The 22,803-nt window shown below is 38.1% G+C and overlaps 3 protein-coding genes across 12 annotated transcripts; 2 read left to right on the top strand and 1 right to left on the bottom strand.

The window, feature by feature from the left end:
• Window positions 1-3,299: 3,299 nt before the first annotated feature.
• On the bottom strand, window positions 3,300-6,003 carry LOC113749997. The gene is made up of 2 exons (XM_027293895.1): window positions 4,883-6,003; window positions 3,300-4,227 (listed from the first exon to the last, which is right to left on the bottom strand). The coding sequence occupies exons 1-2, from the start codon at window positions 5,814-5,816 to the stop codon at window positions 3,731-3,733; spliced, it is 1,431 nt and encodes a 476-aa protein (XP_027149696.1). The 5' UTR covers window positions 5,817-6,003; the 3' UTR covers window positions 3,300-3,730.
• Window positions 6,004-11,600: 5,597 nt separating this feature from the next.
• On the top strand, window positions 11,601-16,932 carry LOC113750029. 10 transcript variants are annotated; one of them, XM_027293947.1, is made up of 3 exons: window positions 11,601-13,398; window positions 15,463-15,514; window positions 16,035-16,932. In XM_027293947.1, exon 1 carries the CDS (start codon window positions 11,847-11,849, stop codon window positions 13,203-13,205), a length of 1,359 nt encoding a protein of 452 aa, XP_027149748.1. In that variant the 5' UTR covers window positions 11,601-11,846; the 3' UTR covers window positions 13,206-13,398; window positions 15,463-15,514; window positions 16,035-16,932. The 10 variants fall into 10 exon arrangements, with proteins under 10 accessions (XP_027149748.1, XP_027149744.1, XP_027149741.1 ...); XM_027293943.1 differs by having other exon boundaries at window positions 15,622-16,932; XM_027293940.1 differs by having other exon boundaries at window positions 15,364-15,514; window positions 15,622-16,932.
• Window positions 16,933-21,174: 4,242 nt separating this feature from the next.
• LOC113749653 (ethylene-responsive transcription factor ERF011-like) lies at window positions 21,175-22,435 on the top strand. The gene has a single exon (XM_027293472.1). It carries the CDS (start codon window positions 21,636-21,638, stop codon window positions 22,080-22,082), a length of 447 nt encoding a protein of 148 aa, XP_027149273.1. The 5' UTR covers window positions 21,175-21,635; the 3' UTR covers window positions 22,083-22,435.
• Window positions 22,436-22,803: the final 368 nt, after the last annotated feature.

Below are 22,803 nucleotides of genomic sequence, written 5' to 3'. Positions count from 1 at the left end.
ACCTCGACAATTCCACACCAGAACTTTCATGGGTACTGTGGAGCCCCATTAAGGTTGGGCTCCCCCACCTGCACCAGTTCATTCTCCTTACATTCCAGAACCACCTTCCTGGATTTCTTATGCACACCAAATCCCTCAGCTGCACATTCTCCCTCCCTATCTATACACTCACTCTTTTTTTTCCCAGTATCCACATCCATCTCTAAAGTCTCATTGCATTCTGTAAGTGGCTTTCTTTTTCCCACCTCCTGGACCAGCCTTTTCCATGCTTTGCTTCCTTTGTATTTACCACCTTTATTCTCCTTCCCTCCTCTTACTCTTGCATCATTACCCTCAGCCCCTATACTTTCCTGATACCCTTCCCTTCCTCGTGAATCCTCTCCTTTCAGACATCCATCAATCCACATTATATCCTGCTCATCACTGACATCATTCTGAGGCATTTCTATCCCTATCTGGCCCTTGTCCCCCAAATTCCCCTCCTGTCCTCCCCCCTCTTCCACTGTCCCTTCCCTAGTCTCTCTAATATCTATCCCCTGTTTTGTGCCACCCCGCACCCCTCCAGTCCCCTTGCCCTGTCCTACCTCCTGTATGAATCCCTCTTCTCCTCCCTCCTTATCCTTGTAACTTTCCGTAATTCCATCCCCACTATTACCCAGCACATTCGCCCTTCCTGACCTATACGTTTCCCCCATTGACCCCCACGTCAACAAGTATTGCCCCCTCCCTCTATCCTCAGACTGATCAGTCTTATCCACTTTGCCCATTCTCACTGGCTGTTCTGCTGACGTTTGTCTCCTACTAGGACTCTTAGGTCCACTAGCTTTGAGCCATACCCCAAACTGAGGTTCTTTGTTCAGATACATACCTTTGTCCTTACAATTTTTCTCATTGTGCCCCATGAGCCCACAGCAGTAACAGAAGTCTGGGCACTTTTCATATTTAAAATCTATCCATTTCATTATTCCATTCATCTTTACTGTGGTTCCCCTTAGCAAAGGATGAGTCAGATCAATTTCCACTAGAACCTTTAAATGTTTCCCTTCCTTTCCTCCTCCATTAGGAACTATAACTTCTTTCACCTTCCCACATATACCCCCAATTTTCTTCCCTGCTTCCTTGGTTATCCAGTGTATAGGTAAATTCCAAATCTGCATCCATATCCAAGTTTTGGTAAACACTTTCTCATCCCCTTCAATCCCTTCCCTCCATGGTAGTATTATTAGAGGCTGGTTATCATATATCCATGGCCTTCCCCCCAGAACCTTCTATCTATCTTGCATATTATCAAATATAAATTGAAACTTATTAATTCCAATTTCCGTCACCTTCAAATTTTTCGCAAAGGCCCACACATTACTAGCAAAGCTTCTAATTCCCACTATATGTGCCACCTTATCCCCATAGACCTTTCCAATAATACTGCGTTTGCATTCCTCAACACTCTGAAGAACATCCTCACCCCCTATTTGTACTCATCCTGCCTCTTTTTCAGATAACACAAACCTCCTCAATACCTCTTCCAGTTCCTCAGCCATTTGCTCCAATCTCAGGTACCCACAGAATCACTACCGACCACTGAAGCAGACCTGCAGAACAGAAGGACTGGACGGACACAAGTAGATCCGCTCGATACAAGAGCAAAACAATCGAGCTAAGACTCACCCGAAACAAGATCGAAGGAGAACACAAACGAGCTAAGACTCAACAGAAACAAGATCGAAGAGAACACAATCGAGCTAAGACTCAACAGAAACACGATCGAAATAGAACACAAACGAGCTAAGACTCAACAGAAACAAAATCGAAGGAGAACACAAACGAGCTAAGGCTCAACAGAACAAAAACGAAAAGGAACACACGGAACACAACAAAACAGAAATGACGAAGAAAGCTCAGACTACGACTATAAAACGAAGCCGACACAACTACAATGTAATGAAAAAACACTTACACAAGCGATCTAGACCAAGCTAAGATGAGCAGGAGAGCCCTCCGAATTCAACTGACTCAGTCCAGATCATCCTGGAGAACTTTTATTCTTCGTAATGGAAGGCATATTCTGATATATGATTATGATTCGCCCACACTTTCACACAGAGTTTGAAAACAATCGAGGACGATCTTGCGATGTTCAAGGAATTTTAGGTTTATTGGAGTTTGGGAAATTTTGAACTTCCACGCGGGAAGAGAGATCTCTCAGGTTAGAGAGAGAAAGTAGCTCTCACTAAAGGAGAGATTCGAGAATAATACCAAACAGTTCAATTGAATCCCCAAAAGTGAAAGAGTTTGCATTGGCTCCCCAAATAAGAAACTTGTTCAACTTTGCAACTTTAGTTCCAGATTCCTTTACGATGCCCCTTAATGATTACTTGAGAAAAATTCCAGGGATGTTTTTGGATTTCGAATTCTACTACTGTATATTTATATTAAGAGACAAAAAAGTTTTCAACAAGAAATCACCTTATTTTGCACTTTTCTCTTTTTTCTTGTTTGTTTGTTAGACCAATCCGTGTAAGATATTGGGAATAAGAGTCTTCATAAATTCATTCCTCCAATGTCTTCAACATATCATAATCACTTCAACCAAGGGCTTCTATGAAGTCATGCGACAAACATACTAGTAATTAAAACACTAAAAAAAAAATGCAAAAAGTTCAACAAATTTTCGCGTTCGGAAGGCCAAAATTCAAGCATTTCTCTTTTGGTGGCTTTAATTAAAATGTCTGGCCACTTCAGAGAGGCCAAAGTGAATAAAACACACTTTTGTGTTATTGTATAATTTCTAAATTTTTTGAACCAATAATTGACTAGAAAGGTCAAGATTCTCCTTCTTCCTATACCAACATGACCTCCATTCCATGACGCAGTCGATGGCCTGTTGCCGGTGCCTTAATTACGAATCAAATTCGGAGTCTGCCAGATTCAATCTAACCGACACCACGCGTAGAATCAAGATAAAAATTTGGTTGTATGTCATCTGTAGAATACTACTCATATTTTTTTGGTCAGCTGCAGAATACTTATTTTTATTTAGTTGCTTATAATATGAATCGTTGTACAAGTTTCAGGCTTTCAGCCCTAAACAAAACAAAAAGTTGTTTTTATCTTGGGTTGTTTTTGAAGTGATAACAGCCATACATAGATTACAATTTGAAGGGAAGGGATGTATGTTATATTGGTCAACCATTTGATACCCTGTCCATGAATCGATAAGGTTCATGCATCTAAATAGTAGTAATTGATTCACTGAATTCAGCAGATATGGTGCTAAAAGCCCAGAAGTATCTACAGTACAGTTGAGGGATGTAAACAGTTCTAATAATATCCCAGATTAAATACTCTGGCTTCTTGAAAGTCAATCAACGGGCAGAATGAAAGCAAGCTCTCCATCCCCTATACGAACGAAATGCATTTTGTCAAATCTCTTTTAAGTTTGATTCTTCCAAAATATGTACCCAAAGCAAGAAACTTTTACAATCTAACCAACTCTGTTATTTACAAAACATCTTCACAACTAGTCAAAATCTCAGTTTCCAAGGAGTATTGAGCCAAAAATTTCTCCCTGGTTTCTGCAAGGCGCAGTTTGTAAGTGTCGCTGGGCTTCTAATAAGATCAGGGATTCAGCAAGCAACTTCACACTGCAGGGCTGCCTTGTTCCAACTTCAACAATGCCATGCTTACAAGAGAAACAGGCAAAGAAAGGCTGACAAAAATCATGGGTGTGCCGCTACGATGTGTTCGTGATTGGTGATTTTCCATAACTATCTAAGACGATTTCAAATAAATCACCTTCAGATTCTTCATCAAATTCTACTCCTCTGTTCATATTGTTGCCAGGGGTGCTGGTGCTTCTTGTCGTACTTCTGTTTAACCACTGAGCATCTATTCTCCCCATTGAAAAGAGCTCTCTGCTGTCCTCATACCCCAATACCGGAGAATTTGCAAGAGGGCCAATGAAGCAAGGATTCGGAGTTCTTTGAAGATTTGCTTGTGAATATTTGAAGGCACATTGTCCAAGATTAACAAGAACTGTAATGTCACTATTTGCTGCCAATGTTGGGTAGAGTGGAGTTCCAAATTCTTCGGATTTACAGTGAATTTCATGCACAAGCTGAGAATCCACCGTGAAGAAAACCTTTTTCTGGCTAGGATTGTATCCACAACCAATCACTGTGTCTGCTCTTCCCCATTCTTCCCTTTCAGACTCGAACACAAGTTTGACACCTGGATACATAAAACAAAAGACTATGAATTAATGGTATTGCGCATAAGCAAGGGTCAATTTCTCGTCCTAACCTAGTCAGTTTCTTAAGAACGTCTATAACTACAAATAAGAACCGACCGTCTTCAAATCGAATATTTGCAACTAGTAACCAATATTTTCTTTTATCACCTAAGCTTGAGGAGTGGACCTCGTTCCCTTCTCTAATGTTTAAGTCGATTATATTCTCTTTTCTGACACCTATATTCTGAACATAATTTTTTCTGCCTTAGGCTATCTCTATAAAATCGAAGTGGAGCATCTTTTAATTGGGTGGTTAAGCAATATGGCGCATTTATCTGCGACGGTATATAATGACAACCGATTTCATGACTATCCTGAAACTAGTGATGTGCAGACAATGCAGAATATAGATTTTTTCAGAAGATAGTGGCACATTTGGTTGTGGAAGCAAATGGTGCTATTTAACTGTTCTCCATGTACTCGAATGCCTATTTGCTGGTGCAGTTCGAAAAAGAACGGCGCTGATTAGGTTGTTGTTCCTTTTTTAATGCCATATCTCCACTTTTTACATGGAACAGCGAAAGTTTGACCGCAGAACAGTGTCTGACATTGTAATTTGTGTAGATTGCACGAGACAACAAATGAGAAACTTACCATCAAGAAAAATGGAACCATTAGAATTGAATCCAATCGATCCTGGATAGCTTCCCGGAAGCTTAAGCGGAAGAGGGCCGCCTCCTGCAAGCCCAATAGACAGCACAGCAGCTCCGGTTTTTCCATCTTGTTTTCCTGCAAGTTTCATTTCCTCTATCTTGCTATTGCCGTTACCATGGCCACTTGGAAAATTAATTAAAGTCTCAGGACTGACTTTTGCGTTGAAATCCTCTTGAATGAGTTTTATTTTGTCCCCGTCTAATCTACCTCCTTTTGCCTTGCCAACCACGTCATTTTGATCTTCACCAAAAGGTAAAATTATGATTTCAAAATAGGCTTCCTGTGGAAAAGCTGAATTTCCTAATGGTGGACCAGGCAAAGGCAAAGCTGTTCTGATCGCAGATTTAGCCACCATTGAAGAATTGATGGCCGTATTTGGTATTTTCTTTAATCCAGAATTAAGTCTAATTTTCTGCAGAAAATCAGCTGATCCTTGGCAAACTTCCCAACTGATTTCCACCTCCATTTGTCTGTCGTGATCCCCAGTTGCACACGGACCTAACAGGGATCTTGTTGATCGAGCTGAGGGAGATGGTGTAAAGGTTGTAAAAGCAAATCTTGACCATCCATTTTCAACAGCATCGGTGACAAGAGAAGGATGATCAGCCCAGTTGAAAAAAGGTCTTGTAGATAGCCCACGTCGGAAAACATAATAATTTGTTCTCTTGCTTCCATCTCGATCAAGATGATGAAGACTCACATGGTGAAGTTTTGCTGTTCCTGATTCCAACCTCTGAGGCACTGTTTCTTCATTTCCGCCAAGAATTTCTCTACGCTTTCTATTGGAACAGAAACATCTCTTGATGATCACAATTATCAACACAAAAGCTACTATACATGCTGCCACTATTGCAGCTTGTAACCATTCGAACATCTCTTCTTCCAACTTAAGTTCTCTTCAATCCTGGAAAAAAAAAAATTTTTTGAGGAAAAAGGAAAAGGAGAAGTTTGCTGCTAAGTAATTTGTGTTGGGAAATTTCAAAAGGAGAGGAATGTTAATTGAAGAGATATCAGGGGAGAAAGGTGCACACAAAAGGAGGGAGGGGATAGATGAAAGGTTTGAGGAGGGGGGCGTGGACTGGGAAAATTAAAGAAATGTTCAAGGAAGGCAGCAGCAGCGCCAGCAACAGAAACCAAAAAGAGTAAGAAAATCAGAAAACAAACAAAAGAGAATAGTTAGTAGTACTGATGGAGAGGTGGCATGCTCTTGAAATACTTCTTCATTAATGCCTTTCTTTATTGACTGAGTCATCTCTCCTTGCTGTCTCCCTCTCTCATCATTTAACTATGCTAAATAAAATTAGGGATAATTTCAGAAACCTCCCTTGAGTTTTCTAACAATTTCACTTGGCTCCCCTCAAGTTTAAAAAATTATACTTACCTCCCTTGACATAGTAAAATACCAATAATGCCCTCCACTTGATAGATAATTTTAAATTTAAGGCAATAAATTTACAAAACCTATTTTTGTCTCTTGTTTATTTTCACTCCTATCTTTTCTAATTAATATAGCATATTTTTATTATCTTCAATTTTGTGGATATTAGCAAATTGAAATTTACAAAGCAACAGAGAGCATATTATGTGTCAAATTAGAAGGAAATGAAGAGACTCGTAGCGATAGAGAAATGAATAATGAAATTGATGATTGAAATAGGAAAAAGAACTAAAGATGTGAAAATTGACATTTTTTGTTTGTTGTCACAAAATTTTTTTATAAAATGTCAATAATTATATATGGATTTCTTTCATTGGATTAGATTTTTTATTACGATTTTATTATGGAGGTAGAATTTATTCTCTACTTTTGAAAGATTAATAATTTTAAAACTATACGACGGTTGTAATGATGGTTTTAGATCAGATTAGCTTGTATTGAAAAGGTATTTGAGTATGATATATAATTTTTGGTACAACTGATTGTCAATTAGGTTTGTATGCGTGTTTTTCTCTTTTTTGTTTACGTAGCAAGTATTGATATTTTCTGTAATTTAGGATTTTTTGAACAACTACTTGATTTCAGAACTTATGCTTGGATGGTTGTTAGGAATTAAGCTTGTTAATTTATGTAAAGTATGGAAGAAAATGATTGAATATACTATATTTTTCTTTCTTAATTTTGTAAAAAGAAGGGCAATTTAGGATTTTTGTGAAAAAATCTATCTTATTGGACCTACATTGTTACTAAACATTAAAAGTAGGGGAGGTATATATAATTTTTAAAACCTGAGAAGAGCTATTTGTAATTGTTAAAAATCTCGGGGAGGTTTGTGAAATTATCCCATAAAATTAACACCAACAGCAATTAAGCTGTATAAGAAATACTCCATTGCATTTATATATTTATTATTATCCTCCATTGCATTTATATGCTTTTTCCTACCGAATCTCACTCACCTTCCCTTATATTTATTTACTTTTTTTAAAAAAAAATTAATTTTATATTTATCAAAAATATAACATCTGAAACATATTTTAACGACGAGGGCACCCGTTAAATAGATCCAAGCATCAAGGTTCCAATAGTAAAGTTCATAATTTAACACTCAAACCTTCTTTCTTTTACCATATTCTTTGCAAAATTTAAAAATCTTCCTTGAAAGAGAAGGAAAAAAAAAGGATGCTTATATTACCAGATTTCTTCTTTTTTTTCTTCACTTTGCTAAGATGGTCTTTTAGATCAACTTGTGGGTAGATGTAGATTTTTTTTAATTATTATTTTAACTTTAACGAAATGGCGTTTTAGTTCAAGTTGCGAACCAAGTTATCGCTTTTACACAGTTGCATGTAAAAGAAGCAACCGGACGACTAGGTTGAAAACCTTCAAGATAATGCGTGAAAGTATTAGTGGGGCGCCGTGGATTGTTGATTAACTTCAATTTCATTTTCAAAGGGAAGAGAAGTCAATCTATCAATTTTTGTGCGAAGCCAGCCCTTCTAGAGAACCAAACCTTGGTCAAGGTCCTCAAGGACAAGGAGAGATAGAGATATAGAGAGAGAGAGAGAGGCTGAAACATTCTTAAAAAGGCGTGGATTACTTCTAACAAAAAGGGGATGAACCGATGGAGACAAATGTTAAAAAGGGAAAAGACAAACGAGGGAAGAGCAAAGATTTATCGCAAGGGAAGATGGTTGGGTGACGGTAGTTTTTTGTCGACAGCAGTTAAATCTATTTGTGGTTAGAATAAGGGTTAATTCCACTTTGTCCCCCCAAACTTTGGACAATTATCCACTTAAGTCCCTAAACTTCAAAATGGGACACTTAAGTCCCTAAACTTATAAATACCTCCCACTTAAGGAAAATTGTTAACAAATCCTGAATGCCGTTGGTGGTCGAAGTGTCCCATTTTATAAGGGTTTAGGGATTTAAGTGTCCCATTTTATAAGTTCAGGGACTTAAGTGGGAGGTATTTATAAGTTTAGGGACTTAAGTGTCCCATTTTGAAGTTTAGGGACTTAAGTGGATAATCGTCCAAAGTTTGGGGGGACAAAGTGGAATTAACCCTTAGAATAATCAATCTATTCAGGTGGTGGGGCCGGGGGGCCAGTGAAAGCAGTAATCATTTTGCTTAAGCCTGGAAACAAAAGGCGTGAATTATTCTCTGTTCTTTTTTTTTAGTGCAGGGAATTTTGAAAATAGTTAGTTTTTTGTCTTGAGGCCTCACAAGTACATCAGGTCTCTTAAATTTGCATAATATTCCTCGTGAATGTGAAAGCAACTTTTTCTGGGGGAATTTAGAATTTTAGCAGATGGGTTCTTTTAGTTAATGGAGTAGTTAACATACATATGATTCTGTTCGATTAACGCATGCTGTCTACTTCAAAAAATATAAAATAAAAATCTTGGCCGATAACAATCAATAGACAGGACCGAAATATTTTACTTTATAATTTTAACGTAAGATATTTGATGCCTTTTTTTTTGTTTTGGCAATGGTAAAAAATATTTGCGTGCGTTTCAAGATTTGATTTGAAACATCTTAATCTGGAATGAATAAAGGACGCGTTGCAGCTGCCCCATTTCTTGAAGTCTTGAGTGAACCTAACTTTTTTTGTCGTTGGGTATTGCTGGTTCGCAAGAAATTTCACTTAGTTACAAAAGACAAAAAAAAAATTAGCATCGCTAGAGATTCTTGAGTATAATATTAATTATTGTCTAATCCACGTTAGGCTAGTATAAGCCTGATTTTCAAATTCAATCCTGAAAAAAATTTAGTTGACTAAAATGTGATTTAATTAAAGTAGTAATGTATTGTTGGGAGGTTAGAGAATAATGGTGGCGTCAACGCCATTCAGAATCCAGACAACCTGTAAATCATAGATGATCCACATCATCTCCCACCAAATTCTCATCTACTCAAATTATTATTATTATTAATCTAACACATCATCAGTATGATATTATAAAAGCACAGAACAGTATGAAATTCTCCTCCATAGAGCACCACTATATTACACTACTGACTCATCCATCCTGCTGTCCGTCCCTTGAATAATTATCCAAAAGTAAGAAAGTGATGTCATCAAACAGTGCAATCAAAGCATTTAATTTTATTATTATTTTTTTTTTGGTGAGACGGGAAACTTGCTGTGAGAATGAAAGAAGTCAAGTGAAGCACACAGGCAAGTCCGAGCACTTGAACCAGCCAAGTGAACAACGTTATGTTATGGCAAGTTACAAATGCACTTTTTTTTTTTTCTGATTATCATGAAAAGTTTGAGTGTTTTTTTTTCTGATTATCATGAAAAGTTTGAGTGTTTTTTTTTCTGATTATCATGAAAAGTTTGAGTGTGCTCGATTTCAATCATCATTACCGATCAGAGTATATCTCTGAATCTATAGATCGCTTACAGAAATCCTTATAAATTGCACACCAACACAGTCCTCATATTGGGACCAATTTTTGTGAGAAAGTGTTACTTTTTTATTAATTGAACCAACCTGTATTGACGTGGAGTTACAAATGGTCATGCAGGAAAAACAAAACTTACAAATGGTTTTGATACGCTTGCTCCCTTCCAAATGCTAGTTACTATCTCATCCAGAGCTCAGTAATTAATTGTATCACTAATTTACTTGCTGATATTTTTATGTATTTGATATTTTACATTAATTATGTGTGAATTCAATTAAGCAAAGGGCCTCCCCTTTCACGAAGCACGACGGTAATTTTGGCTACGACAAAAGCGCTGCTCTGCTGCAAGATGAAAAAAGAAAAGGAAGAACAAGAATCCCACCAAATAAACAAATTGGATGCTGCAAGCAAAGCAAATATTGGAAACTCATATGGGGTTAAGATAAATATTACTACTGTGGTAGTAGTAGGTAGAGCTGCAAACGAGCCGAGTCGAGTCGAGTCAAGTTTTGAGCTAATCGAGCCGAGTCTCGACTGAATTTTACCAAACTCGAGCTCGAACTCGAGCTCGACGAGCCGGCAATTTTCAAGCTCGAGCTCGACTCGAATCAAGTCAAGCCGAGCTCGAGCTCGAAAAAAATAAAAAATAATTATTTTTATTTTTTAAAAAATAAATAAAATAATATATATTTTTTAATAAATAGTAAAATATTAAGGATATATACGTAATTTTACTATGAAAATAAAATATATATATATATATAATATACGTAATTTTATTATTAAATAAAAATAAAAGACTCGCGAGCTAACGAGCTTAATATTCTGAGCTCGAGTTCGAGCTCGAATTGGACTCGAGCCGGCTCGATTCGTTTGCAGCGCCAGTAGTAGTAGTAGGCAAGCAAAACCATCTAAACAGGAGCTTGTCCATCCCATTTTGCCTCCTCCAACCGGACAAAAGTATCCGGGAGAATGATTAGAGAAGTAAGGCATGATTGAAGATTAATCTCGGACATCGCAAAAAGGATGTAGTATTTGAGATGTCACTCAACGTCACCAATGTGTCAGCAGACAGACACCTGAATAATGGGCTTTTTACATCCACTTGCTAGGTTCTAGTACCTACTACCCTCCTCCTTTATGCTTATGGGCTCTCTCCCACAACAATACCACCGGTCCATCTCAGCTCAGGACACCAACACCTCTGCTCGACTGGTAAAGTGGTAATGACTAGTTTGGACCACCGGCAAATGAAAATTGTTCGGCAGTTCTGCGCTTTTGCCCGCCCTACAATCCAGATTAAGTTCCATTCCTCCCATTCGTTGGTTGGTTCCACTCTCCAATTTTTTTGGATCTCAAATCCAAAACAAAACGGTTATGGACTTTTCAACAGCAGGAGGACGCTGGGCAGTTGAATGAATGTCGCAGAAGTTGAAATGTCAATAATGTTTTGGATCGTTCGTTCTAATATATGAGATGGCAGTGCATAATATGTAGGAAGTCTTTTGTCAGTAATATGATAAAACCTGCTCATCCTTTTGAGCGTAAACAACTTGAGACTTCACTTGGATTGCTACAGACTTGTGATTTGCTGACTTGAAAAACGGGAAATGCCCAAGGCAACTTGGTCGCAGCACAAAACATCGATCCCTTGAACACCATACTCACTCCTCCAAGTTCATATTCTCCCAACCTATATATGCTTTTTTTTTCCATTCAAAACCTTTATATATATATATATATATCATGGCGTAATCATTGAGCGTTTTTCAGCTATAGATTGATCCAAGAAAAAAAATCCCCCAAATGAAAGGCAAAGGCGCAGAACGGGTATGAAGCGCGTTCATGTTGAAGGCGTGATTCAGAACCAACAAGATTCGTGCACCTGCATTTCCCGAACATTCAGCTGCTGCTATTGGAGGCAGAGAATATTCTCATCTCCCTCCTGAAATTATCTCAACTTCCACAAGGTCTCCTTCCTCTTCCCTGCGACCACCTACACAATCCCGGAATCCCCCGCCAAAAACCCATAAGCTATAAAGTTTACCATGATTAACTCCCTATGCACCTCCATTGAATTCATCCACCTAAATTCTCCACCATTCTCCCACTACAGATTCCCCAAACCCCTTTTTCTCATTCCGCAATTCGCCCCCCAAAAACCCCCAAAACCCCTCTCCCTATCCGACCCCAATTCATCTGGTAAATGGGCCAACATCAGAGCCTGTGCAGCAGCAGCAGCTGCAGCCGAGAGCGAAATCGATATGGTGAGAACCAAAGAAGGCATCTACACAGCTAAGCCTAAGAAAGTAGTGGTCTTATGGGACTTAGATAACAAGCCCCCTCGCGGGCCGCCGTACCAGGCGGCGATGGCCTTAAAAAAAGTGGCCCAGCATTTCGGCGACCTGGTTGATATCTCTGCTTACGCTAATCGACACGCTTTCATTCATTTGCCTCAATGGGTTGTTGAAGAACGCCGAGAACAACGGCGTATGGACATTCTTGAGAGGAAAGGTGTTTCTACCCCTTCTGAACCGTATATTTGCTCTGTTTGCGGGAGAAAATGTAAGACACATTTGGATTTAAAGAAGCATTTTAGGCAGTTGCATGAGAGGGAGAGGCAAAAGAAGCTGAACAGAATGAGGTCATTGAAAGGTAAGAAACGACAGCGTTTTAAAGAAAGGTTTATTGATGGCAATGAGAAGTATAATGAAGCTGCAAGGACTTTGACTTCGCCGAAAGTTGGGTATGGATTAGCCTCCGAGCTTAGTCGAGCTGGGGTGTTTGTGAAAACGGTGGAGGATAAGCCACAGGCTGCTGACTGGGCATTGAAAAGGCAAATGCAGCATTCTATGAGTAGAGGGATTGATTGGTTGCTTTTGGTTTCGGATGATTCAGATTTTTCTGAGATGTTGAGGAGGGCGAGGGCGGCCAATTTGGGGACTGTTGTCATTGGCGATGGGTACAGAGCATTAGGGAGGCAAGCGGATTTATGGGTGCCATGGAATGATGTGGAGAATGGGGAGATTAAGGAGGATGATTTGGTGTCGCGGATAAAGAGGAGGAGGGAATCTGGAGGGAGGAGGACTGGGAGGTTTTCAGTCAGTGAGTTTGACGGGGGATTAAACGGGGAGGGGAGTGTAGACAGCTTGATGGATCAGCTTGTTGGGACAACGGAATTTGATGGAATGAGAATTTCGGCATTTTCTGAAGGGGAGGAGGAAGAGGATGAGGACAGGGAAGAGGAACAGGACTGGCTGAGGGAGAATCAAAGAGGTTATGTTCAGATTGGACTAAAAAATTCTATTGATGACGAGGAAGATCCTGATGAGTACACTGAGGAGGAAGATTATGTTTTAGACAGTGAGGAGGAAGGGGTAGAAGAGGATGGTTTGCAATTCTGGTAAACTGTGCTTCTGTAAATGGTTCGGTAGTGTGATATTTTTGGCATGGCCTGATATGAGATTAACGCTGATTTGTCTGCTTCATGCTAAGTATCAATTAAGGGATAATAATGGGAACAAGAGTTAATTCCTAACTGCACATGGAATTAGCTGCTCGGATTCTTGATTTGCCAGACAATTTTGTTGAACTTATCAGGTCATTTTCTGTTCTTGCTCGGGGATATTTAACTGCATTTTCCAATGCTATGTGTTTAAGACAGGACACCAACCTTGTACATGACCGTATCCTGAAGGTTGATGCTTTTGGTATTGTACTTTTCAAATCTTCTACCGACAATATTCCACGTACCTTGCTAGACTTGCATGATCGTTTCGTAAAGATTTAATTATTTCCCACTGCGGATATGTGATTTCAAGAAAGGTTATGCTGTGCTATCTATGAAAGAGATTTTTCTGTTCCCCCCTCTATTTGCCATCAATGAGGTGTTACTTGAAATTGATGTATTTTAGCTTTTCAAGGACTGTTCTGTGTTTTATCTTCTATTTGCCATCAATGAGGTGTTACTTGAAATTGATGTATTTCAGCTGTTTCAAGGACTGTTCTGTGTTTTATCTTGTATGTGGCTTCAAAGATCTTATTGATGTACTTTGATCCCTCAAAATAAGTGTATTTAGGCTATACTTCAAAACCTTGGCGACTTTGCTTCTTTTATGTGACTTTTGTCTAGAAATGTATAACTGTGAGCATTTTTTCCCCCTAATGCAGATTAATCAATTGATTGTCTCTAATTTTTTTAAGCCATCATTTGCAAATATGCAATAGTTTTTTTCATGAATGTTGGGAGTTTTGCAATGCATTGACTCTTCTTGTCACCTGAAATCACTGTTAGACAGGTGATTGTCATTAAATTAGTAATATTGCATTTCATCAGTCATATTAACACACTAGTTGGTTATATAACACAATGTGGTGATCCACCTACATAATATGTTCTGAAGTGGAAGTGCTATGGATTTTAACCTTGATAATTGGAAAGGTTTTGCAGTCATCTCTGCCTTTGCTCCAGGCTTCTTTGGGTGACATGTAGAGGTTGTTCAGTTTGTCTTCTTCACATAGGAGAACCTGTTCTGTTAATCCACCGGTAAAAAAGATTCTTGACATGAGGATCAGCATCGCACTGACTTGAACCACATCCTCTAGCATGAAAACAAAACAGGGGTCAGAATTTTCGGACCCCACTAATGGTATGAAAACAAGGAAAAAGATGTAAGAGATAAACAACATACTTTTGCTGGTATTGTAAGACCAAGGTACAAGAAGAAGTAACCAAGTCATTAGAGACGCATCAGGCACACAGCTAAGTCATTTTTGACAAAGCTGGTTATTATGTATATTGAATGCACGTTAACTATAATAGGCAAAAATTAAAAAGAAAAACAGAGAACAAAAGAAGGAGAAGAGAAGCACACTATATGCGTAATCTAGTAACATATCAAAAATGCATCAGCCATCTTAGGAACAATTCTACCAACTGACAAGCTTTGTTGTAAAAACTTCATTAGGCTTCAGCAAAGTATATTCTTGAATATCTAGTTCTTATGTGTTTGAATTGCCTATTACTGAAATAGCTATATATATCATTCAGGACCTCTATTGGCTTTTGAAAGGTCCAATGTCTTTTCACTTGTTGCAATATAAAAGTGTTCTGTGTCTTTGTTCAAAATAGAGCAACTAGTCAACATTTTATATGGGTCTTAGCCTCTTGATCTGTACAAAGAGATTATAGTAGGAAATATCTGATCATATAGGCATTAATTTCCCGGTGCCATGCTCTGGTATGCAATCTTTTTTCCTTTTTTGTTTGAATATTTACAAAGGAAAAATTTTTTTTTGGGGAGCTTACAAAGGAAGTTATATTCGTGAATAGTTGGCTTTGGGTGCTGTGATTTGAGATTATGATTGGTGTGGTTTAATGTGCTTATTTAATTTATCAGGGGTATGCATATCGAGCTTTTGCGAGTCTGTTGGCCTCTATAAATAATTACCTATGCCTTTTTCTGGAGAAATAATGTATTAATCTCTGGAGCATCCCTTGCATTTCTTTGAAAGTGGGATTACGATGGTAATAGTGGTTCTCAACTTGCATTTTTGGCTCTCCAGTGCTATTGCAGATTTGAGTCTTACTTTAGGTCCTTGATGTTGTCTTGCTTTTCCTTTCATTCTGGGATGTTGAGGATTATGGTGTCCGTCATGTTGCAGAAATGGAGGTTTATGTGTTTCATCATTTCTCACTTCTGGTCTTATGCACGAGGTTAGTTATTCTCCCATTTGATTCTATGGCATGTTGTGGCAGACAATACTTCCTCCAGTTATATTTTAGTTCATCGGCTGTCTTAGGCCCACATTTTCTCATTGCAGGTGATGCACATTAAAATCCACCACAGTTTAAGAAAGGAACTCCTAAAAGCTACGGATAGTAGTAACAGAATATTTTCTTTCTTTAGTTGTCTTGAACATGAAAGATTTGTTGGCACAGCTGAGGGGATGATAGTTTATGATTTTTGGTCGCTACAATGTTAGATAGGATAAAGCATAATGGATTTGTTCTCACTGGTTGGCCATTAAATTATTTGCCATGACTTGGGTTTCTCATATTCTTTATTGCGGTCCATTATAGTTTGGTGAAATATGGGTTTGTCCGAAGCCATGCTAAAACTTGAATGGCTATATATTCGTTCATTGAGGATTTCTGTTCTATGGGTTACTAATAGCTTCAAAGAGATGCTTTTGTCAAACAGAGTAAGATTCCAACACTCTTTTGTCGGATACAGAAATTTCTATGCCAACAAAAATCTTCGACGGCTAGATGCGGTTGCTTTGGTGCCAACGCAGGTCTACACGGCTGCCTTAATTCATATTCGCATTACATATCTTACCAGTTTGGACCATTAAATTTAGAGGCTGTGTAAGTAAGGAAAGTAATTCTTTTATACCACCTCTTTGAAAAGGATGCTTCAAAAGTAACTGGCTTTTGAACTCCTTGCTTGTAGTTGCGTATCTGAATGCCGGAATTGCTTATCTTCTGTCCAGACTACTGATTTTGAGGCCACGCTGCTGAGATTGTTTTCAATCATTTGTCTGCAGTAACAACAACAGCAGCAGCAGCAAAAGAAGAAGAAGAAGATTTGCCTATTATTTGTGTGTAATGGGATATTAATGTAATTGCACAGCCAACATGGAGTACCATACCACATCGTAAAATTGTCGAGGATGGTAGTAGGTCTCTTGTCATGTTTTAATAATGCAGCAGGTTCCTATGCTTAGAGCTTCTGTATCGACACACTTGCCATATAAGGAAGGATGCATCTTCGGCTGGTCCCCTTGTGGACTCCTGCTGATGCTGAGCATGGCCTAGTTGAAAGCATGCCCATTTGCTGCCGCTATCAAGTGCGTAAAAAGGCATAAACAGATTTTTGGAGGCCAAGAAAAGGAGGCTGACGGTTGAAAGGGCGCCATCATTCTCAATAATATTAGCAGCCTGTAGTGTAGCAGCGGCTGTGGCTGCCCATAGGCCGTAGCCTTAGAATGGACCGACCTGTCGGCAACCCCTATTTTGCTTGCTGACGCAGGTGGCCAAGCTTTCAAGCTTTATCTCTAGTCAGGCTACATCCCCAAGTTTCAGCTGTTTTTCCGTTCTTGTCACTTTGTTTTACTGGTCACGTTGTGCTATTCTCTTCTATCTCATATTGGAGAAACATGCCTCTGAAACCCAAAAAAAAAAAAAAAAAAAAAAAAAAAGGAGGAGGAAAATTCAATAGTGGCGTGATCGGTATAAATTGGTTCAGCACAACATCTCATCCTACCAACAAAACCTGACCAAACACAAAATTGCCGACTTAAAAATTAGGTTTTGGAAAAATTGAAGTCGTAAGACCACTAGAATAGAATAGAAATCGAACGGAATAGATGATTCTCACATCTTCAATTTCCAGTTTCTTGATTTGTTTATTGCGTGGACGGAAAGTCGTATATTCTCAATTCTCAACACACTACTGAAATTTCAATAGTCATCCACCACCGACCTACTTTTACCGTTTCTCCCTCGTCTCACCTCATGTCATCCATCATGTTTGTTTTCTGAATAAATTTCACAAAGTATAAAGTATAAACCACTAACTAATATGAATTTGTGAACCCTTTCTAACCTATACTCCTCTTAAGAGAATACGAAAAACCCAAAAAAAAAAAAAAATTTGTAAACCACTGTCAACATGCTGTAATCATCATCATGATCACTTGGACAAACCCCACAATTTTTTCTCAAACCAAGTTCATTGTTCCTTATACCATATAGAAGTGTGTACACACCCAAATACATACATATATGTATATGTATATGTATACGCACACCCTTTCTTGATAACATAATTCTACTCTTATACGAGTATTATTGGTAATGTTGACAAAATGAAACCAGAGGGTTACGTCATACGTGATTTGAGCTTGCGTAGTAGAAGCGGAACCCAGCCCCATCCACGTCGGCAGATAGCAAAAAGCTTCCCCCCGCTTCTACGTGGAGTAGGAAAGAAAGCAACGTAGGCCCCATACCATACAAAATCGCCCACGGTTGTGGATGACTATCATTCTGGAGAATCTAGACTTATGTTTAAGCAACATTGCACTCCCCTTGTACACAATATCATAACTGCAGCGAACAGGGACGGAGCCAGAAATTTATTTTTGGGGGGCTGAAGTGTATTAAAAAATTTTTTTTGTGACGAAATAAATATATTTAATAAGTAAAATTTAGAATCAATAATTATAAAAATAATAAAAACATATAATTATACATACCCAAAAATTTGTTCTGAATTTTTGGGTATGTAACTTACCCAAATCTACAAATCTACAAAAGAAACAACGAAAACAGAAGGCCTATCAAGATATGTATAGTACTCGGAGGCATAAACCGCTCAAAAAAATAGTTTAAGAATTGCCCATCGCATACTAAAAAAGTTTAAAAATTGCCCCTTTCATATGAATTTGATAAGTTCTTGGAAATCTCAAAATGCTCCAAAAAAATACTCTAAACTATCAATAATCTATCACTCACCCTGCTTATTGAATTCATGATCAGAATTCGAAATAAAATAAAAAACTAAGGCGGTCAAAAAGCGAAATAGCAGGAAAACTTTGATAGTAATTGCAAATTTAATTCTTCTTGAAGTGCAAGGGATGTCATAAGCGTTAAATCAAGAACTTTTCTAAATTCCAGGAAATACATTTACAGCATTCTTTGTTCCAGAACATACATTTAAAACAGCACCAACAACTATTGTTGGCAAGCTTCTTGATCAACAAAAGAAAGCCCACTCCACCATATAGTTCATGACAGCGATGCACAAAAAATACTTTGCCAACAACCAAACATCTGAAATAAAAAAAAGGCTATGTTTCCCAGGCTCTATGTTTCCGAGTCTCACAGGCTCTAACAAAGTCCAGAATATATGATGAATAACTACAGAGTTCAGACCTGCTCAAAACATTTTAGGAAAATCCAAGTTATTACATCACCAGCAGGTGAAAACATAAATAACTATTGAAAATTTCAGACAATAATACCAGTATCCTAAGAGACACATAGGAAGAGAAAGGTAGTACCTACCTACCTACCTAGTTACCTACTGCATTTTAGAAGCAAGCATTTGGAATCCCCTATATATAGGGGGTTTTCCGGCGGCTTGGGGGGGGCTTAAGCCCCCACCAGCCCCCCCTTAAATCCGTGCCTGGCAGCGAACGAAGATCACTCTAGACTATGTTAGGAAAGAAATAAATCCACGCATCTTGATCCTAAATCGATGAAAGGAGAGGAAAAATAGAAAATAGGTAACGAGTGGAGATCATGCAAAGGTGATCTGTGTCTTGACAACTATCATGACATGCAAATTAAATCATTTAAAAGATTGATGAGTCACGAACTGACTATAAAAAGGTTGAGCAGATTTCAATTTGACATGTTATCATGAGATCTCGATCTTGAGGTCTCAACCTGACATGGTGAAATGGCGAGCATACGAAAAATTGTGCAAAGGTAAATAAAAGTAGTAGGTCGCCAAGGAAGAGAGGTAATGGTGATTTCGGAACCTCTATCTAAAAACTACTTTCTTTGTTGAAACTTTTCTTACTTATAATCATCAGAATTGATTCCAAGGAGATAGCCTAGCCTTCTACAGATTTTTCATCTCAAACAAATTCAAAGAGGTTCGATCATACGAGCAGGTGCAAGGTTTTACTTTTCCAATCGACGAACTTAAGTGTACATTGTCCAAGAAAAAGATGCATTTGTAAAATTGTATTCCAAATAAAAGTCATAACCCCAAGATTTTATGCGAGAAGAACACATTTTTGCCGCTTTGGTTTCCTTATGGCCTGGTTAGCCAGTTTAGCATGGGGAAAATTGTTTAAAACGTTCTCACATTTTTTTTTAAATAAAATTTTTCGTTCTTCACTTTTAAAATGCTGACTTTATGTTCTTTGCAAAATTAAGTCAGGCTAAATTTGATCCTAACTTAGGTTTTCGATTACATTTTAATCCGAATTCATCACATGACCCACATGTGATTATTTTTTTTTTAGGTGTAAAAAGATCAAGCGTCATGTTTTTAGGGGTAAAAATAGTTGTGGATAAGGTAATTTGATTAATTGCACATTTGTTAGGGACAAAAATGAACGTAGGTCGAGTAATAAGTTTAAATACAAACGGGATCTGACCTTTTTGAACCTATAAACATTATCACGTGTACATCACATGGTTGTATTTAGACTAAAAAGTAGTAAAAAACTTAGGGTGAGATCATATTTGACCTACTTAATTTTATAAGAGATGTAAAATAACATTTTAAAAGTGAAAGATAAAAAATTCATTTGTCGAAATATGAGAAATGTTTGAACGATTTTCCTAGAGTTAAAGGAAAAGAAAAGAAAGAGCAAGTTATGAGGAAAAAGGACAAAAGAGAAATGATCTTCTATATCTTTTTTTTCTGAATTTTTTGAGAGTTTAACATATAAAAAACTAAAATGTTGTAATATGCTTTTACATGTTTGCCCCTTCGGTTGAGAAGATTTGACTTTATAAAGGACAATAGGTAGGAATAAGGTGCAAGTAAATTGAGTCGAGTTCAAGCACTGTATTATTAGAGTGCAACTCAACCTAAAATACTTGAACTCTAGTTTGAAGTCAAACTATTTGAGCTCTTAAAACTTTAGTTTTAGCTCGAGTTAGGTTAGATTACAAGTTATTCGTGCTCAAATTGGATCTAGCTCTACAATCGAGTTCAACTGATATAAATTAATATTTATACACTTTTAAACAAGGACATGATAGACATTTTGCACTAATAAATATGAGGAATTCAAAAAAAAAATAAATTTAAAGTTTGATTGAGTTCAATTAAGTTCAATAAACTTGAATGATAAGTTTGGAACTCAAATTCTCAAACCATTCGAGCTGCTCACACTTTAATTTTGACTGCATGAACTCGTAAATAACTCGGATTCAACTTCTGAGAGCTATATAGTTACATGGAAATATTCACTTATTGCCTTCCCTATCCTTTTCTTTACTTCCCATTCATTGTAAGAAGACACCTTCACTGTTTGGAGCGATTTGGCATCCCTCCATTTCCATTTTTTTCCCTCTAGGTTCGCCTCTCAAATGAGATAACGGATGCAACTTTCTCCCTAAATCAATTTTCAGCTCTCCAAATCTTCACCTTTCAAACGAAGCGTAGAGAATTAAAAAAAATCTAAAAGGAGAAAAAAAAAAAGGCTCTTGCATGAGGGAGAGGCGACCCTAAAATAAGGAAAAAAATAAAAAAAAAAGGGAAGGAAGTGAATGAAGCGATGGACTATGTCGGCCAAATTTGTACTTATCTTTAAGGAAGATCAATCAACGTGGCGGCCGAGCCCAGACGACAGACTAGCAGCCAAGTAAGAAATCCCCCTCTCTAATGCGTGCTGTTTATGCACTCCTTCCCCTCCTTTCCTCCTCAATCATAACTCATCATTCCTGCTTTCTTCCATTCATGATTCGCCAGTCGCCACCCCCTGAATTCATTTCTCTGTCCACGTATATATATGTATAAATGCTCTATACAATATATATTTCATCATACTTATAATAACTGTGTCTGTATTCTCTCCCACCTCCATATAAATATGATTGGCCCTCCTAAGGCAAGCTTTTTCCTTGGACAGTTGTTATCTACCTAAAACAGAATCTTCTCCTCAATTCTTCTTTCTTTCTTTTTCTTTCTTTCTTTTCGGGTGAGCAGGTCACCCACAGACTGATAGCTGATTTCTTCAAGAACAAAAGAAGAAAAAGAAAAAAAAAAGGGTTCTTTTTCTTCTTTCGTTTTTACCTATCGGGTGATATGGAAGGAGGGTGTTGTTCAAGCACAGAGAAAAGAAAGGAAAGGGAAAATCATCACCAACAGGAGAAACCCTACAGAGGAATAAGGATGAGAAAGTGGGGTAAATGGGTGGCTGAGATTAGGGAGCCTAACAAGAGGTCAAGGATATGGCTTGGCTCCTACTCTTCTCCGGTGGCAGCGGCGCGGGCTTACGACACCGCCGTCTTCTACCTTAGAGGCCCTTCTGCGAGGCTTAACTTCCCTGAATGCATAGTTGAAGATGATGAGCTGCATGACTTGTCTGCGGCTGCTATTAGAAAGAGAGCTACTGAGGTCGGAGCCAGAGTTGATGCGCTTCAACAAACTGCAGTGCATGCTTCTTCGACAAAATCCAATTCTACTCCTCCTCGCCTGGAGAAGCCTGACTTGAATGAATATCCTAGCCCGGAAACTTCTGACGACAACTGAAAAACGATGTCGAGGACAACTACTTTGATGACTTTTCTGTTTTCTTGGCGACAAGCAAGATGATCAGGAACTAGAGATGACCTCCGAAGGGAGACATAGAGCTGTAACGGGGCAAAAAGACGATGGACTAAAAGAGAGTATGCTATATTCTTGGAGGGTAGTGCGTGTAGCTTATGATTTCGCGGCTGTTAGTGAAAAGATTTCTCATTGGAATCGATGTTTTGAGATGTATAATCCAAAGGGATTATATGTTGCTTAAATTCTATTACATATAGTTGTGAAATTTTATGAGGATTAAAGATGATAAACCATCTATATAGCCTTAAGTCCTGAATGAATCATTTCCTAATTAATTCCCCCTCTGATGAAGTTCGATTTTCGTTGTTTATTTGATCTGGGAGGTGGATCGCTTACTTACTTTTTTTTTTTAATATATATATATATATAAATTCAGGACACCTGGTTCTTGAATTCTTTGACAGTTTTCATGATTTTTTGTACTGTTTCATTGAAAGTTTTTTGTATGAGGCTTGGGTGATAATATTGGAAATTAAGGAGGTGCCGAGGATGGAGACCATCGGAATAATGAGATGATAAAGGAACAGCAGCTATGGCCTACATTCAGTTGCCATATGAAAGAAAAGATAAGAAGAAGATAAGGGTACAAGCTTGGCGTCCCAAGCGCTACCTGTGACGTCCTGTGGATACTGCAGGATGCCAC

This window comes from Coffea eugenioides, chromosome 10, assembly GCF_003713205.1.
Source record: "Coffea eugenioides isolate CCC68of chromosome 10, Ceug_1.0, whole genome shotgun sequence".
Lineage (NCBI taxonomy): Eukaryota > Viridiplantae > Streptophyta > Magnoliopsida > Gentianales > Rubiaceae > Coffea > Coffea eugenioides.
This window is presented reverse-complemented; position numbering and strand designations above follow the sequence as displayed.

Excerpts from the sequence above, each read along its gene's own strand:
- LOC113750029 (XM_027293948.1), top strand. The coding sequence starts at position 11,847 with ATGATTAACTCCCTATGCACCTCCATTGAATTCATCCACCTAAATTCT.
- LOC113749997 (XM_027293895.1), bottom strand. The coding sequence starts at position 5,816 with ATGTTCGAATGGTTACAAGCTGCAATAGTGGCAGCATGTATAGTAGCT. Across the intron at positions 4,228-4,882 it reads TGGTTCCATTTTTCTTGATG|GTGTCAAACTTGTGTTCGAG; the intron begins GTAAGTTTCTCA and ends TTATGTATCCAG.
- LOC113749653 (XM_027293472.1), top strand. The coding sequence starts at position 21,636 with ATGGAAGGAGGGTGTTGTTCAAGCACAGAGAAAAGAAAGGAAAGGGAA.